At 40.7% G+C, this 17,219-nt stretch overlaps 1 protein-coding gene across 1 annotated transcript in view; it reads right to left on the reverse strand.

The window, feature by feature from the left end:
• Positions 1-17,219, reverse strand: part of cacna1ab (calcium channel, voltage-dependent, P/Q type, alpha 1A subunit, b) — a gene marked incomplete at both ends in the record, with an annotated part of 208,654 nt that overhangs the window by 113,727 nt on the left and 77,708 nt on the right. The window contains 2 exons of the mRNA XM_083969756.1: positions 9,762-9,901; positions 11,104-11,209. Coding sequence (XP_083825882.1) covers positions 9,762-9,901; positions 11,104-11,209 — 246 coding nt within the window. The remainder of the gene's footprint in view (positions 1-9,761; positions 9,902-11,103; positions 11,210-17,219) is intronic.

Below are 17,219 nucleotides of genomic sequence, written 5' to 3' on the forward strand. Positions count from 1 at the left end.
TATTATACCTAGTTACTGTGGGAAACTGGAAATGTTGATGTCCTCCCAACCACCAATTCTGTTACACTGTCTACACTGATGGAACTTTCCTAAACTGCTGAAGTTTGACAAACTCATCAACAGTGCTTTCTGAAACACACACTTTGTCGTGTTCCTTTGATAAAACAACTTTGTAAAATATCAAATATTTCATTTTCACAAAGAAGAGGCGTCACTCCTCTCCTACTGTACATCTTCATCTTCACCTCCACTGTTCTACCTCGTCTATTGTTTACCAGGACACCTCATGGAGCATTATCAAACATACGGGCCGTTTCCATACTTGTGCAACCCCTTCACTGTGCTCGAGTGTGTGTGTGTGTGTGTTCATATGCAGCAGGCAGCCTGAAGGGGCACAGAGTTGGAGGGTATAGGAGAACGTATAGGAGAGTGATGAGCCTGTAAATGACTGCAGAGCAATAATGATAATGGAAGTGATGGCAAAGGGACAATTTCCAACCAGGTACTCTCTCTCTCTCTCTCTCTCTCTTTCTTTCTCTGACCTCATTTTTCTCTCCCTGTCCAACTTCCTCTCCTCCTCCTCCTCCTCCTCCTCTCACGCAGCATTTTCTCCTCGAGGAGACTTCACTGTACTTCACTGTACCACCTGTGTGGACCTCTTGATTGAAACGTGACTGTGCACAGAAGGGAAGCTGCTTCCACTCTCAGTCAGGGAGCTTTTTACAAGATAAATGTGTGTGTGTGTGTGTGTGTGTGTGTGTGTGTGTGTGTGTGTGTGTGTGTGTGTGTGTGTGTGTGTGTGTGTGTGTGTGTGTGTGTGTGTGTGTGTGTTTTTAAATTTATTTCACCAGTTATGTCAGCCTGACAGAGGATCTCAAACAATGCAAAAACACACAATTTAAAAATAGATTAAAACATAGTATGATAAAAAAGCTATAAACAGGATTGATTAATTGGGTGTTGATTGCAACTGTAATGCTGTTAAATTATTCATTTCTTTTATTTATTGGCTACACTTGTTAATTATTGGATACTTTAATGAATAGCTCTAATGGATTTACTGAAATAAATAATTAAAGGTATAATATGTAGGAATTCCCCCCATCTAACGGTGCAGTTGCATATAGGAACGTACTCTTGATGTTGCATTCACGTGAAATCGGGCAGACCTCAGACAGACAACAGAAGCTGCATGTAACAGGATAAACAAGCCTCTATGTAAACAAGTGGTCCGCCAGCACGAGGCAAAACAATACAGGCGTGACAATATGTTGTCATGGTGATGTCGTATTGTTTACCTGACCCACGTTTTACCGTCTTTCTCTCGTCGAGTAAAATGACATTCGGTTGGTTTGCCGACGGCCGTCTGCCTGACTGCACCTGAATGCAACATCAGTGCCTCCGTCGTTCCTCACACTACACAGTGGTGACAGTTTAACTGAACGTAAAAAATGGCGATGCAACATGGCCGCCTCGGTTCGGTGCGTCGCCCACTTATGTATTTGTAACGACTTGTAACAACTCATTCTAAGGTACCAGAAAGCTTTCATTTGTATGCGGGTGTGATTCGACTTCAGTGAAATATGTATTTATTAAAGCAATATTTGATTTTTGCTAATAAAAAGCCAAATAAGTTACATACTGGGGCTTTAAAGGGTAGGCATTTATAAGCTAGATAGCTTCAGCCTACACCTTTTCGATCTATTCATGAACTAGTTGAATTAATGATGGTATTATGGAAGGTTTACTGATTGTGACTGATGATCAACTGTAAACAATTTGTGTAAAAGATCGAATAAACTACTACTACTAAATAAAGTGGGTGAAATATGTGCGTGAAGACACGTTTCATCTCTTTTTGTCTCCGTTTCTGACGTAGACTCAGCGGCGAGCCGTCCCCGCAGTGACTCAGAGCCGAGGTCTGATGTCACTTGGTGTGTCTGCCAGATGAAACAGTGACTCAGTTTGTCTTTTTGTTTTGTTTTATTTTCCCCGAGATGGGGTGAAATGCTTCTCTGAGCCCCATGAGGCTTCTCTCCATCTCCATCTCTCTGTCTCTCTTTCTTTCACCTGCACAGTTCGTCCCTTCTCTCTCTTTCTAAGACACTAAAATGACAGTTTCAATCTTATGCATGAGTCTCCAGGTTAAACCAACAGCGGCGACCTCTTCGCTGTCAGTGGAGTTATTTCTGTCCGTCCTGATGATGCCACAGACCAGACGTCCATTCATTGTTTATTAGACTCTGGTTTCTGTCATGTGATCACAGATACTGTTTAACCTCTGAAAACTCATTACGTCAAGATCACAGCACACTACTATTAGTACACCAGAGTACATTACAGTATGTTTTATTAGTTATATGAGCTGGTATTATTGTAATTATATTCATTACTATTTGAGATATCGTCCCATCACATTTCTATTTTACTTTGAAAGGTGCTCTGACTACAAATCATGTTTATTATCATTATTACATAACAGACTATGATGAGCTCTGTAAACATCTGGTCTGGTGCACGACGTCAATACTTTCACCCTTTTCAGCCAGCTCATTTTATCAATTTTACTTAATTTGATCTGGTGTTTTCCCCATTGCAAATGATTGAGTGTAAGATAGCGTTTCCTCGATGTCTCTAAAATTCAATGTTCAAAAATTGTGTGAATGCGTATGTGTATGTGTGTCTCCCAATATGTGTTCCCTATGTTCCTTTTCCATTTTTATCATGTGAAGCACTTTGAGCTGCCATGGGCATGAAAAGTGCTATACAAATAAAGCCTTGATTGATTGATTGATTGATTGATTGATTGATTGATTGATTGATTGATTGATTGATTGATTGATTGATTGATTGATTGATTGATTGATTGATTGATTGATTGATTGATGTGTAGCCCACAATAAATCTACTACATTTGCATGTCTACCATCTTTACACTGCAAAAACTCAAACATTTTACCAAGAATATTTGTCTTATTTCTAGTAAAAATTTAATTTCTAGTCAAAACACATCTCATTATACTTAAAATAAGACTCATCACATAAAAGTAAATGTTTTTAGACACTTTTTACTACTTTCAAGGATATTTTCACTTGAAATAAGTAGAAAAAAATTGATAGTGGAGCAAGTTTTTCTTCCATATTACAAGCACAAAAAACTTGCTTTCACTGGCAGATTTTCTACTTATTTCAAGTGAAAATGATCTAAAAACAAGTTAATTTTTAGGTGATTACTAGAAATTGGACATTTTGACAAGAAATAAGACAAATATTCTTGAAAAGACTTTGTGTTTTTGCAGTGTAACCACTGCCTTCCAGCTCTATCACGGCAAACTGCAAACTTGTTTGACACTCAGGAGATGGAGGAGTGTTCCTCAGCTTCACCACCAGTAATTACTTCCTTTAAATAATCCCAAAGAGTGAGACAGAAGAAACCACCCAAGATTGGAAATATATAAATATATGTATTCATATACTGTTAAAGAAACATCCTAATTAGTATGTGCAGAGGGAGCGAGGTCTATTTTCTCTGTGAATCTCCATTAGAGAGACGTGGGGACGTCTGTGCTGCCCTCTCATTGACTGACTGGCCCAGACTCTACTGTAAATGATTAGATTAGTGTGTGACGTCACAGCACAGCACTGAAAATCAATGGACTGTCATCCCTGAATACTAAATACACCAGTCACTGTGTGTGTGTGTGTGTGTGTGTGTGTCCCCTCTACTTTATTTCCCTCCTCTCATTAATTCTTGTCCTCATCAAGTATCTCTCTCCAGTGTGTTTGCCAAGAAGGAAGCCAACAGACACACACACACACACACACACACACACACACACACACACACCAGCGAACACACACACACACACACACACACACACACACACACACACCTTCACAACGCAGCAGAAGAAACCTTCTTGGTCACGACTCGCGCAGCAAAAAGCAACACACTCTCCCAGAATCCACGAGAGAGGAGAGAAGACGAACACGAGAGAGACCGACACAATCGACACTAAAACATCAAACAAAGACGTGGTAGTAAATATATAATTTTAAGTTAAACACAACGCTACGAAACAACACGGTGATGATGTCACTGATCTCAGGTCTCCTGGTGCAGCAGGTGAGAGAACCTGCAGGGTCTTCATCTGTCACTGTTTCATTCAACATCTGAGGAACCTTTGAATTAAAGAGGAACTATGCAAGTCTGGTCGATTTTCCTCTGTTTTGCTAACCCTCCTCCTGGCCATGTGCATTTGATTTTAACAAAGCCAGCGAAAAAACAATCCATGGAGCAGTGGATAACGTTACATAACATATATACGATGTTACGACGTGTGTCTTATCTGTCATAAACAAAAGATTACGGGTTACGGAGCGCGTTTGTGTCGCGGTGCCGCAGAGACGAGAGCTGGGACACCGGGGCGGCGGCCGAGTACTACACTGATGTTGCAAGGTTGGTTTTCAGCCATGAGAGGCCAGGTGGAAGACAGAGAGCCTCCGTTCTCACTCGTAACAAGTCACAAGTCATGTAGTTAACTATCACAATTACTCCGGAGCTTTTTAATTAAGGTAAAAATGTAGCATAGCCACGGGAATAATCCTGTTTAGTTCCTCTTTAATATTGGGTTGTGTTTAATTGACATCAGAGGAAACATCTCGTCTGAACATTTTGACACGAAAATGGCTAATTTCAGACAAATCAGGAGAAAATGAACTTTTTTCAAGACTGTCTCCGTCTCAACAACACACTGTCACGAGATCTGGCACAGATCTCCTAGGTAACACCAACTAACATTCGCAAATGCCCACCAACGCTAACTAATTTTTGTCATGCTAAATAGGACTGGTAGCTGTGTACATATAAGGGATTGTTCAACATTTTGGCAAATTGGCCCATTGCCATAATCCCTATAGTTTTAGCAGTAGGTTCGTTGCCTTTAATTGTCGGTGCAAGTAATTTTTAGAACGACGGAGCAGAGCCGCGAGCTGCTCAGAGCTACGCTACGGAGGCTCATGGGTTTTCTTGGTTTCCTTCATCAAACTCATCAAATACACAATCCAACAACTCAAAAACGCTCTGGTGAACAAGTTGTGACCTGCACATTCACCACGCTAAGAGATAATAACAGAACGTTACCAGACGGAGTTGTTTTAGAGTTAAATGCAGAGACTGCTTGATGAAAAACTGTCCCTGACGGGAACACGCATCAGCCGTTTTGCAAGAATTTACCTCTAAAACAACTGTGTCTGGTAGCAAACCTACTGCTATGACTATAGGGATTATGACACTGGCCCAATTTGCCAAAATGTTCAACTATCCCTTTAATGTTATCATAAGAAAGTATAAATAGCTCACTTTCCTCTGCCAACAACGTTTATAAATCCCCACATTCACGTTCACAACAGGAGGTGGGGGTACAGGTGACCACGCCCACTTAGGAAACAGGAAGTGTAAACCATTTCATATCATTGGTGCAGCTTGTAATGAGCCATCTTGGGTTTTTTCTTAATAACATAGATGCATGTTTGTATGCATCACTTATCTGTGTCCCCTGGAAACACTTGAGTGCTTTCTTGACTTTGTTTGCATTTTTTCAATCTATTTATTTACTTCTATGATTACGCAGAGTGTTGAGCTCTCAGGACCATTGGGAATTACATTATGAATAAATGAACCAATGAACTGGAGACAAAATATATATTTCAGATGAATTTCCTGCTCTTCAAACAAACAACTTGTATTTTGCACGAGTGAGAAAGTTCCCAAAAATGTCAGTAGTTTTTTCTAAAGGACCTCACTTAGATAGAAAAACATGACTCCCCCACACACACACACACACATTCACACACACATTCACGCATTCACTCACAGCGGGGACACAGGGTAAACATATGCCGGCTTCTTGCAGTATAACGTGTTCATATCGGGACGTTGCATTCAATTCAAACTGTTCAGTATGAATAAACATGAGGACTTGAAGTGTGGCTGTAATTGGCCGTAGTGATGTACGCATAGTGATGGTGTGTGTGTGTATGTGTGTGTATATGTGTGTGTTTACAGTATCTAAAGGCTGCAATACATTGTGTGTGTGTGTGTGTATGTTAGTGTGTATGCAGCAGAAGATAACAGCAGAGTGTGTGTTACATAGGCGGTGCTGAGTGATTGATCATAGGGAGCAGGGAAAAGCAGGTTACTGCAGCGCTTACCACACACACACACTACACAATACACTACACAACACACACACACTCCACACTAAGCGTGCTCCTCTCGGCATTTGCTCTTTCTCATTTCTCTCTCTCTCTCTCTCCCCTCCCCCGTTCTTCCATATCCATCGTTGCCTTCCCTCCTCCTCCTCCTCCTCCCATCCTTCCTCCAAACCTTTCTCTCTCATTCTCCATACATCACTCTCACCTCCCCCGTCATCCTCCTCCCCCCTCCTCCCCACATCCACCCATCACTCTTCCCCCCTCCTCCTTCCCGTGGTCTTTCCTCCATCCTCTCTCTGCTCTCCATCGCTCTCACGCCTTCTCTAACAGCCAAACCCATCTTGTATTCCCTCTCTCCCTCTCTCTCTCTGTCCTGTTATCCAGAGCCCAGGGGAACGGAGAGACATCGTCACGTGTCCTTTTCCTCTTCCACCTCCTCTTTTTTTTCCCTCCCTCTGTTATCTAGCTGCAGTAGTACAGCTCTACTCCACCGCTGCTCTGATAGGAGGATACTCCACTATCTATCTATCTATCTATCTATCTATCTATCTATCTATCTATCTATCTATCTATCTATCTATCTATCTATCTATCTATCTATCTATCTATCTATCTATCTATCTGCACTTAAGGTTTAATATCTCCAGATGTGGAAGTTATTTATTTATTTAAGGCCGTTGCACACAATCTCTTAAATCATCATCATCATCTTTCTTGGATGTGTCGGCCATGTTGCATTTAAGATACAAGTTAAGAGTCAGTTTCGTCCTTAATTGGGTCATTAAGGTCTTTTCTGCAATGGTTTAACTGACTTTAAGTGTTTTATGAAGTTTAAGACCAAAATAAGGGGGAAAAAATCTTAAATACTTAAGTCGGATGTTTGGAGGAAACCTTAACTCTGACTTTAAGGGAGAAATCTTAATTTAAAAGTGTTTTGTGCGACTGGCCACTGGTGCTCAGAGAAGTGTTGATGTGTGTGAGTGTGTGAGGCTTTGAGTTTCAGGTAACCACGGTGATCTACCTCCACACTTGCTCTCATATAGCTACAGCAGTTTTATATTATACTTACATCTGACTCAGCAGAACAGTAAAGCTCCACAAAACAAAAACCACCCACTCCTACTTGGTGCTTGGTCACGGTTTGACTCACTAGTCACATCCGAATCTGGATCCACAGACCTCGAACCTCAAACTTCAATCAATAACAAGAAAATAATATGAACACGTGGACAGAGAGGGAAGAAATAAGGATAACCCTTGAGTCAAGAGGATTCACTCTATGTGTAATTTCCCATTAAACATACAGTATGGCAGCACTTAACCGCCCTGCATCCCTAGGGGTGGACTTTTTCTTGTGGATAACTTTGGCTGTGTTGATGCATTTGGCATACATTTAGCTACGGGTGTGTATTTTGGGGTGAATTTTGGTATTTCAGTAAAAAAAACAGTTTTTAAGTCTTTAATACACTGATTACATCAAATAGCTGCGGCCACGGAGGAGCACTACAGAACGCCACAGGAGGTATTTCCTCCCTGTGGCAATCAGACTATATAACTCCTCTCCTTTCACTAAGAGGGGAACATAAACAATAATATGTCCAAGCACAACAACACACCTCATTTTTAAATTCTTAAATTATGTTTTGGCCCTTTTGCATTAGTATTATATCATTTTTAAATTATGTATTGCACTCAAATTATGTAGCACAGTATTTAACATATATGTCTAGGTTGCTCCCTTTGCACTTGTAGAATATATTCTATTGTTTTAGACATTGTAGGATATATTTTATCATTTACTTCCTCTTATCTTATTTATCTTCCTTGCACTTTTCCCTTTGGAGCATCCTGGCAGAAGAATTTCCTTCGGGATGAATAAAGTTCTACAGTATCTACCTACCTACCTACCTATCTACCTATCTATCTATCTATCTATCTATCTAAAAAAATTGGAATTACACATTAATACATAATATTTATAGTACAGTCTTTATTGAGGGGTTATTTTTTTTTACCCTTAGGGACAAAGGTGTTGCACTTTTTAAAGGGATGCACGAGTCAGGTGAAGGCGACTGTAACAAAAAGTGAACACACGTTGTGTATCGTTGTTGCTGTTGCACATCAGTCTGATAAAGTACATTTAAAGTGACCAGAGAAAGAGAGAGGGGGGGGGTGGGTGATGGAGGAAACTCTGCTACCTCTCTCTCTCTCTCCATCCAGCCATCGCCATAACAACCAACCCACTCCCCACTCCCCCCCCCCCCCCCACCTCCCGTCTCTCGGAGAAGTGACATTTCACTTTGCCCTGGTTGCTGCTCCCTGCAGCGCTGCTCTGATCCAGCCTCCGAGTGTGTGTGTGTGTGTGTGTGTGTGTGTCCTCATTAAAGGGGGGATAGCGACTGAGGGGGGAGTGGTCCTGATCACACACGCACACCTTGTCTAACCAGACCACTGCTGGGTCTGTGTGAGTGCAGCGTGTGAGTGCATCCCTGACTTCCTCTCTTTTCTGATCACACACACAGATATAGATTATGGATGAAGTGGAGAGTTAAAATGTGTTATCTTTACATTTCTAGAATATTTACATCAGTGTTAATGCTAATAAACGTGTGTGTGTGTGTTGGAGTCTTTCCCCCTTGATAAACACTGTATCTCGTTACCATCTCTGCCCATCCCCCCCTCTATCTCGCTCTCGGCAGCCATATTTAGATCACACACACACAAACAGTTGCAGCAGCACTCTCACCTGCACACACACACACAATCACACTCTGACTCCAAATGAGTCAGATGTGTAGTAAGTGAGCAGGTAACACTCTGCAGTATTCACATATTCACATACTTTCAATACAAAATAAACAATTTCCTTCGTCTACAGTTTCTGCTCCTTCCTTCTATCTGCCGCCACGCCTCCGTCCAGCAAACATGCAGCATAACATAACCTCAGGTTTTACTACAGTATACTAATATTAGCTAACAAGTGTGGGGGAAAAAAGAGCTGCTGCTCATACAAAAGGTCAACTAACCCTCTAAGCTCATTGCAATATTTGCAATTTTCACTTGATTATCACTAAAAACAAATTCCCAATATATATTTGACATATTAGAAATAGAAAATCACCTCTAGGCTTCTCAAAAACAGACACATGTGCAAGTTAAAAGTATCTTCATGGTAAATAAAAAAGGAGAAATCTATCAGTGAGCACACACACACACACACACTCACGCACACACACACACCTGATCTCAGAAATGTTTGTTCAAACTTGTAATCTGGTTCCTGATACATGGAGATCATCTGGTCACATGACCGCACACACACACACACACACACACACACCAGTGACATTTGCATGACAACGGCCTGGTGATGTCGCCATGTTGTGGAAAATAAAATGTAAGAGCAGCCTCAGTGACGTCGTCACCACAGACAAACGGTGACTGGAGCGACTGGACCACAACACAGAAGTAGAACCAGAGAAATAAAAAAATAAAAAGCTAATTTGCATATTCAAAACAAAAGAAAAAAAGAAGTTTTGACTCACCCGGTGAGAACGACCACGAAGTCCATGACGTTCCAGCCGTTCCTCAGGTACGAGCCCTTATGTAACGCAAAACCCAGAGCCAGGATCTTTATCCCCGACTCAAAACAGAAGATGGCTATGAAGTAGGGCTCTGTGTCCTCCTGTTAGAGAGAGGAGAGCAGGGCATTGTGGGTAAATATTTGGTTCACGTTCATGTGTTTTATACGGTGGCCCTGAAGGGAAAATCACAACAGCAGATCAGAAAACACAACGGCAAAAGAGAAAACACAACAAACTGTTTTCTGATTTGCCGTTGTGTTTTCTACGACGGAGTCTTAGGGCCACATTGAGAAAAAAAAACACAGACTTCGAGATTTAAGTCGTAAATTTACGATCATAAAGACGTATCATTTTCTACGAGAAAAAAGTCATAACATTACGAAAATAAATTCGTACATGTCCTACGAGAAAAAAGTCATAACATTACGAGAATAAAGTCATAAATTTACGAGAATAAAGTCATACATTTACAAGAAAAAAGTCATAACATTACGAGAATAAAGTTGTAAATTTACGAGAATAAAGTCGTAACTTTACAAGAATTAAGTCGTACATTTCCTACGAGAAAAAAGTTATAATATTCTGAAAATTAAGTTGTACATTTATGAGAATAAAGTTGTAAATTTCCTACGAGAAAAAAGTCATAACATTACAAGAATAAAGTTGTACATTTACGAGAATAAAGACGTAAATTTACAAGAATAAAGTCGTACATGTCCTACGAGAAAAAAGTCATAACATTACGAGAATAAATTAATAAATTTAAGAGAATAATGTCGTAAATTTACGACTTTATTCTCGAAGTTTGTGATTTTTTTATTTGTCAATGTGGCCCTAATACTCCATCATAGTTTTCTGATTTGTCGTTGTGTTTTCTCTTTTGCTGTTGTCATTTGCACTTCAGGGCCACCGTAGTTTCATCATTTGTATCAACTCATTGATTTGATGATGAGTGAAGAATCTTTGTGAATGAAATCAAAGCTGCTGTTACACAATATGATACAAAATGAAATGTGTGTGTATTGTCATCACTTGTCTGTGTGATTGTGTACTTTTGTGTCAATATATTTGTGTGTGTGTGTGTTTATGTTTCCATCTGTGTGTCCACTGTGCAGCTCTCCTGTCTGTGTGTTTACAAGCCTTTGTGTATCTTTCTGTCCGTACACATTACTGCCCCTGCGTGTGCATGTTTGTATACACCTGTATCTCTGTGTGTGTGCACAGTGTATTTGGTGTGTGTGTGTGTGTGTGTGTGTGTGCACAGTGTATTTGGTGTGTGTGTGTGTGTGTGTGTGTGTGTTACCAGTCGTTCGGACAGAGGCGTCTTGTCTCCGTCAGGAAGATGCTGCTCCAGAGCCAGGACGATGCAGTTTGCGATGATGGTGGTGAGGATCATCCATTCAAACGGAGTTCAGCTGGAGTTAAGGCCAACATCACCAACAGGTAGGATACACACTCACACTCACATTAACACACACATACACATTTATAAACACACAAACACATACACACACACTCACATTAACACACACAAACACACACACCCTTCACACAGACGTTCCCCACATCGCTCCAAACCACTGCTCACCAACATCTGTTTTAAATTCCACCTGTATTTTCCTGTGTGAGACTCAGTCAGTCAAACATCTGGGACTCTTCCTCCTCTTGGCGACACGGTGGTGCAGCGGTTTGCACCATCACCTGACAGAAAGTTCTGTGTTCGATCCCCAGAGTTTGCAAGTTCTGCAAGTTCTCCTCTTTGTGTAATGGTTAGAATGGTTATACGGTAACACTGAATGTAAAAATGTAATTAAGGACAAAATAAATTAAACCTGCACTGGCTGCCCATCATTCACCACATACAGTTCAAAATCATCCTCCTCACACACAAATCACTTAAAAGTGGTTGTTTATGATAAATGAATGAAAAAATAAGTTTAAAAAACACCTAAAAAGTGATTAAAAGTTAAAGGGAAAACATCTAATAGCTGTGACTCATTGGTTAAAGGTGGTAATGTATTGTTTTTTTAAAGGTTCTGAGTTAAGACTGAGCTGCAGATCCAGTTTATCTGTCATCCATTGCTCCGGCCTCACAGGGAAAAGAAGTTAAAATAGATCAAACAGATTAAAACTTAATGGTGTTTAAAATATTTTATCTATATATTAAGATACATTTAAAAAAAAAACTGTTGACTTGTTTCCTGTAAGTTTGAAAAACGAGTTTATCAATTACTGATGTCTTACGTTACATAAGTTTCCTTCAACACTCAGCTGGATTTGTTAATGTTAAAGTTCAAACTGTAGTGAATAAATAAATCTAAACTCTTTTACTTCCTTTTTCATAATTACGGTAATTCATGTTTGATGAAAAAAATTTTAATCTCAGATTTTCCCACCAAGTCGAACGTGACTCATGTTGTTTGTTTGTTGTAAACACACTTAACTGAGCTTGAACTGTACGTGACACTGTGTTTAAACCCTGTGTGTGTGTGTGTCTGTGTGTGTAGAGCTCCAGGTCACACACACACACACACACACTGTACATGCAAAGTGAAAACGGTCACTTTATAACAAATGCACACGGACACACACACACAGACACACAACAACACACACACACACACACACAGGCTGACTCATGGAGGTGGCCTGGTGGAGCAGCCAGCTTTTCACAGCGCTCCATCCAGTCAAGTGTGTTCGTATGTACTGTGCTGTTTTGTGGTGTGTGTGTGTGTGTGTGTGTGTGTGTGTGTGTGTGTGTGTGTGTGTGTGTGTGTGTGTGTGTGTGTGTGTGTGTGTGTGTGTGTGTGTGTGTCCATGCCTGAGTAATAGCTGCTGGAGGGGCTCAGATGACTGGATACATCCAGACAGATCAAGCCTGTGTCTAATTGGCCGGTCATTATCCTGTTAGCCTGCATGTGTGTGTGTGTGTGTGTGTCTGTGAGTGTGTGTGTGTGTGTGTGTGCGGTGGGAGTACGTGTCTATTGTCGTGTTTACCAGATGCAACATTGACATTGACACTATGGCCGGAGGACGGCCTCGTGTGTGTGTGTGTGTGTGTGTGTGTGTGTGGCTGATGTGAGAGGATCAGACAGGTCAGTCTGAGGAGTAGAGCTACACACTAACAAGACACTGAACTGCACTGCACATGCTGACTGGCAGACACACACACACACACACACACACACACACACACACACACTAGACTGAACCCAACGCACCAGATGCTGCTGTTTAGGAACATTTTAAACTGTTTCTGAATTGTGTTCTTGAACGCAGGCTGTTGTGCGCAGGCTGGTGTGTTAAATCCTGTCTGCAGCTGTTATAGGGCCAGATTGTGTGTAATAAGGTAACACTTTACTTGAATACGTGTTCATAAAACTGACTTAACATCAATGCATACTTATGTGTCTTATGAGTCCTTAAGTGTAATTTGGTAAGTTATGTCACTTTTGATGCAAAGTTGACATCGTTTGAGATGTCCTTGTTATAATTTTTAAAGTTTGGCAGTTAGGTCTGCTATGACAGGTTATGTTGTCTTTATGTCAAGTTGTCATAACAAGGACATCTCAAACTCTGCAGCTGTAAAACTATCAATATAGTAGGCTAAGTAGTGTGAGCTCAAATTATCACGTTTAAAATGATACAAAATCACAAGTTAAATAACTAGTATAACTGAACTTTATGAGTTGAAACAACATATAATCAAGAGAAAGTAAGTTTTATTTAATGCACAATGTGAACTTGATTCTCATCTCAGAGAATCAAGTTCAAACAATAAATGGTCATTAATTAAAGCAGAAGTGAGTGATCCGGTCGTTTTCGCTAATGCTGCGTTCCAGGCAGGCTTTTGAAATCGTAAATTACAGCTTCAAGTCACAACTTACGACTTTGTAGCGTTCCAGGCAACCCACTCGTGTTTTTCCGACCTGTTTTACCGGTGAAAGTCACTATAACGGCCACTCGTAACTTCCGACCGGTGAACTCGTACCAGATCGAACTGGTACCACTTCACGGTCGGAAAAATACGAGTTTCCTTGAACGCACCATAACAGTCCTCGTCGCTACGTCGCCACATTCACGGCGTTCCTTGGCTGCACACACAGCCCTGCATGCCGTTCTCTCTCCTCATTGGATAAAAACTGTAGGATACGATAAATGTTTTCTCCTCGGCTCAGAGCAGAGCAGAGGGACTGAGAGACCCGTGTTTCAGTCCAAACACTCTATGTAAGTGATTGCTGTCGGAAGATATAACTATTTAAGACTTATATTAACACAAATATATCACTCACTTCTGCTTTAAGTAATTTATACCTTCCTTAGTTGAAATGAAGCTTTTCTCAAAGTTGACTTAACTCATGTTTTTAAGGCAGGTTTTGAACTTAAGTTTATAAGTTAAACCAGCCTGAAATGTATTACAGTGTAGGGCTAAATTGTGTGTATAGATAGTACAGCTAATATAATATAGGCCTACACAACAGCATGAACACAAAAGTCGCCTTTTCTTTGAGATTTGAAAGCAAAAACATTCAAATCTGAAATTCTAAATTTGTCGACGAATTTGTCTTGTTTTTATTAACTATCAGGCTCGTTCTTTAAAATATCTTGTCCTCAGCTACGTTAATAAACAAAATTAACCTAAATTTTGCAGAAAATATGAACAACTGACCAGATTTCCTCTTCTTTGCTGTAATATGTGGACGTTAGCTTGCAGCTGGCATGTTGCTAACCTAACATGTCTCATGTTTCATGTTCTTTCTGTTTCTCTGCTCACGTCACTGTGTCAACGACTCCACTTGGATTTTGTTGCAAATCAATTTACAGTAGCTACCAACCTTACACAGGCCGCAGATGCACAGTGTGTGTGTGTGTGTGTGTGTGTGTGTGTGTGTGTGTGTGTGTGTGTGTGTGTGTGTGTGTGTGTGTGGACTACATGCTAGCCTGCTACAACATCTATTATTCAGCAGACACACACTCTGCTGCCTAACAACCTGCTGAAAGCTGGAGTTAGCATTCCCTCTATGTGTGTGCATCTCTTTCTTGTTTCCTCCATTTCTTCACATCGCTGCAGTCTCTCTCTCTCTTTCTATATCTGTCCACATATTTTCTCTCTTTTTTTATACTTTTCCTCAGCTTTCTCTCTCTCTTTCTCTCCACTTCTTTCATTTTTCTCTCTTTTTAATCTCCCATTCTTCCTTAAAGGGGTAGTTCAACATTTTGGCAAATTGGCCCCATTGCCATAATCCTTATAGTCTTAGCAGTAGGTTCGTTACCTTTATTTGTCGGTGCAAGCTGTTTTTAGAACGGCGGAGCAGAGCCATGAGCTGCTCAGAGCTACGCTACGGAGGCTCATGGGATTTCTTGGTTTCCCTCATCAAACTCATCAAATACACAATCCAACAACTCCAAAACGCTCTGGTGGACAAGTTGTGACCTGCACATTCACCACACTATGAGATAATAACACAACGTTACCAGACAGAGTTGTTTTAGAGGTAAATTCATGCAAAACCACTGATGCGCGTTCCCGTCGGGGCAGTTTTTCAGCAAACAGTCTCTGTATTTACCTCTAAAACAACTCTGTCTGGTAACGTTCTGTTATTATCTCATAGCGTGGTGAATGTGCAGGTCACAACTTGTCCACCAGAGCGTTGTGGAGTTGTTGGATTGTGTATTTGATGAGTTTGATGAGGGAAACCAAGAAATCCCATGAGCCTCCGTAGTGTAGCTCTGAGCAGCTCACGGCTCTGCTCCGCCGTTCTAAAAACAGCTTGCACCGACAATTAAAGGTAATGAACCTACTGCTATGACTATAGGGATTATGGCAATGGGGCCAATTTGCCAAAATGTTGAACTATCCCTTTAAACTGACCCCCTCCTCCTCCTCCTCCTCCTTCTTCCATCCCTCCTGCTGTTTTTCATCCTCCTCTCTCTCCGTCTGCCACTTCCTCATCCTTCTTCCTTCTTTTCCAGAGAGAAGGAACGACTGAGGTGAATCGGAAACAATTAGAGAGCAGAAATTTTTGGCAACAAGATTATTGGTGAGCTCTGCAGAAATGTGTGTGTGTGTGTGTGTGTGTGTGTGTGTGTGTGTGTGTGTGTGTGTGTGTGCGTGTGTGTGTGTTCCTCTCTCGTCAATTAAAATGGCTTTCTGATGGCCACAAACAAGCCCTGCCCTGCCAAACACACTGACCTGTCTCTCTCTCTCTCTCTCTCTCTCTCTCTCTCTGTAACACACACACACTTTATCTCTCCTTCCCACTGCAGGCGGCCACTCAAAGCAAACAATTAAGCACAAACACACAAACAAAGGCATGTATGCAAACAGAATGCACACACACACACAAACACACAAGCATGGACATCTTTAATCTAAACTTACATGCACAGATAGCCTAACGCTTTGGTACACACAAATACACACACTGTCTCGCACACACACACAGGAAGACAATGAATATCCACATCAGCAATATTTTATTGCTCCATTGCATATTATTGTGTCACACACACACACACTCACTATGATTGTGCCAGCGAGTGTATTAACTTATTAGACAGAGATGACGTGATGGTGTTTGTGCAGCTCAATCTGTTTGAAAAAGTCGTTGTTCAGTTTCTGTTTGATCTCGACGACTGACACTTAAAACATTTAGGAATTAGCCTTCAGAAGAGTTTCTGCTCATTTTGGAAGTTTTCAACAGCCCAACTTTTTTTACAAAGCTCTTAATCACAGATTAATACTCATTAGATGTCAAATATTGAAAAACAGACAACACTGACATGGACAGACACATTACGAGTATGTTGAATACTACACATTGAATTTAATTTAACTTCTTTGAGTTGAGGAAGTCAATGAAGCTGCAGATCCAACAGTCTGTCTCTACATGTTAACTGGGTAGAAACTGAACCCACCATCGTCTGTTTTTAACCCACAGATTGATTTTTTTAGTGCATGTGATCCTGTACACACACACGTATCTACATGATATTACAATGACTCCATTCTCTAAATACAAGTGAAACTCCTCAATGCAGCTTAAATGAAGAACCAAAAAGAAGGTACCAACATAAACTGAAGTCGACACCTGATCGACAAAGATACTGAGCCTTATATCAGAAAATGTCACAAATGTGAAACAGCTCAGACTGACATGGAGAAACTTTTGTGAAACAGTAGAAACAAATTCAAAGCATCTCCAGACACCGATCGGTTCACTACACTACATTAAAAATGTCTTCTAGCAGAGGTCCTGCGATACGATATCGTCACGATACTTGTGTCTCGAATCGATACGATATTATCAAGATATATTTCTATTTATTCACTTTTTTCAACTGCAAAATCGATGCCTCTCAATGAAAACTATGGTTGTGATTTACATAATAAAAGATCCAGGTGGCGTCATATTAGCT

Source organism: Trachurus trachurus (assembly GCF_905171665.1).
Source record: "Trachurus trachurus genome assembly, chromosome: 1".
Taxonomy (NCBI): Eukaryota; Metazoa; Chordata; class Actinopteri; order Carangiformes; family Carangidae; genus Trachurus; species Trachurus trachurus.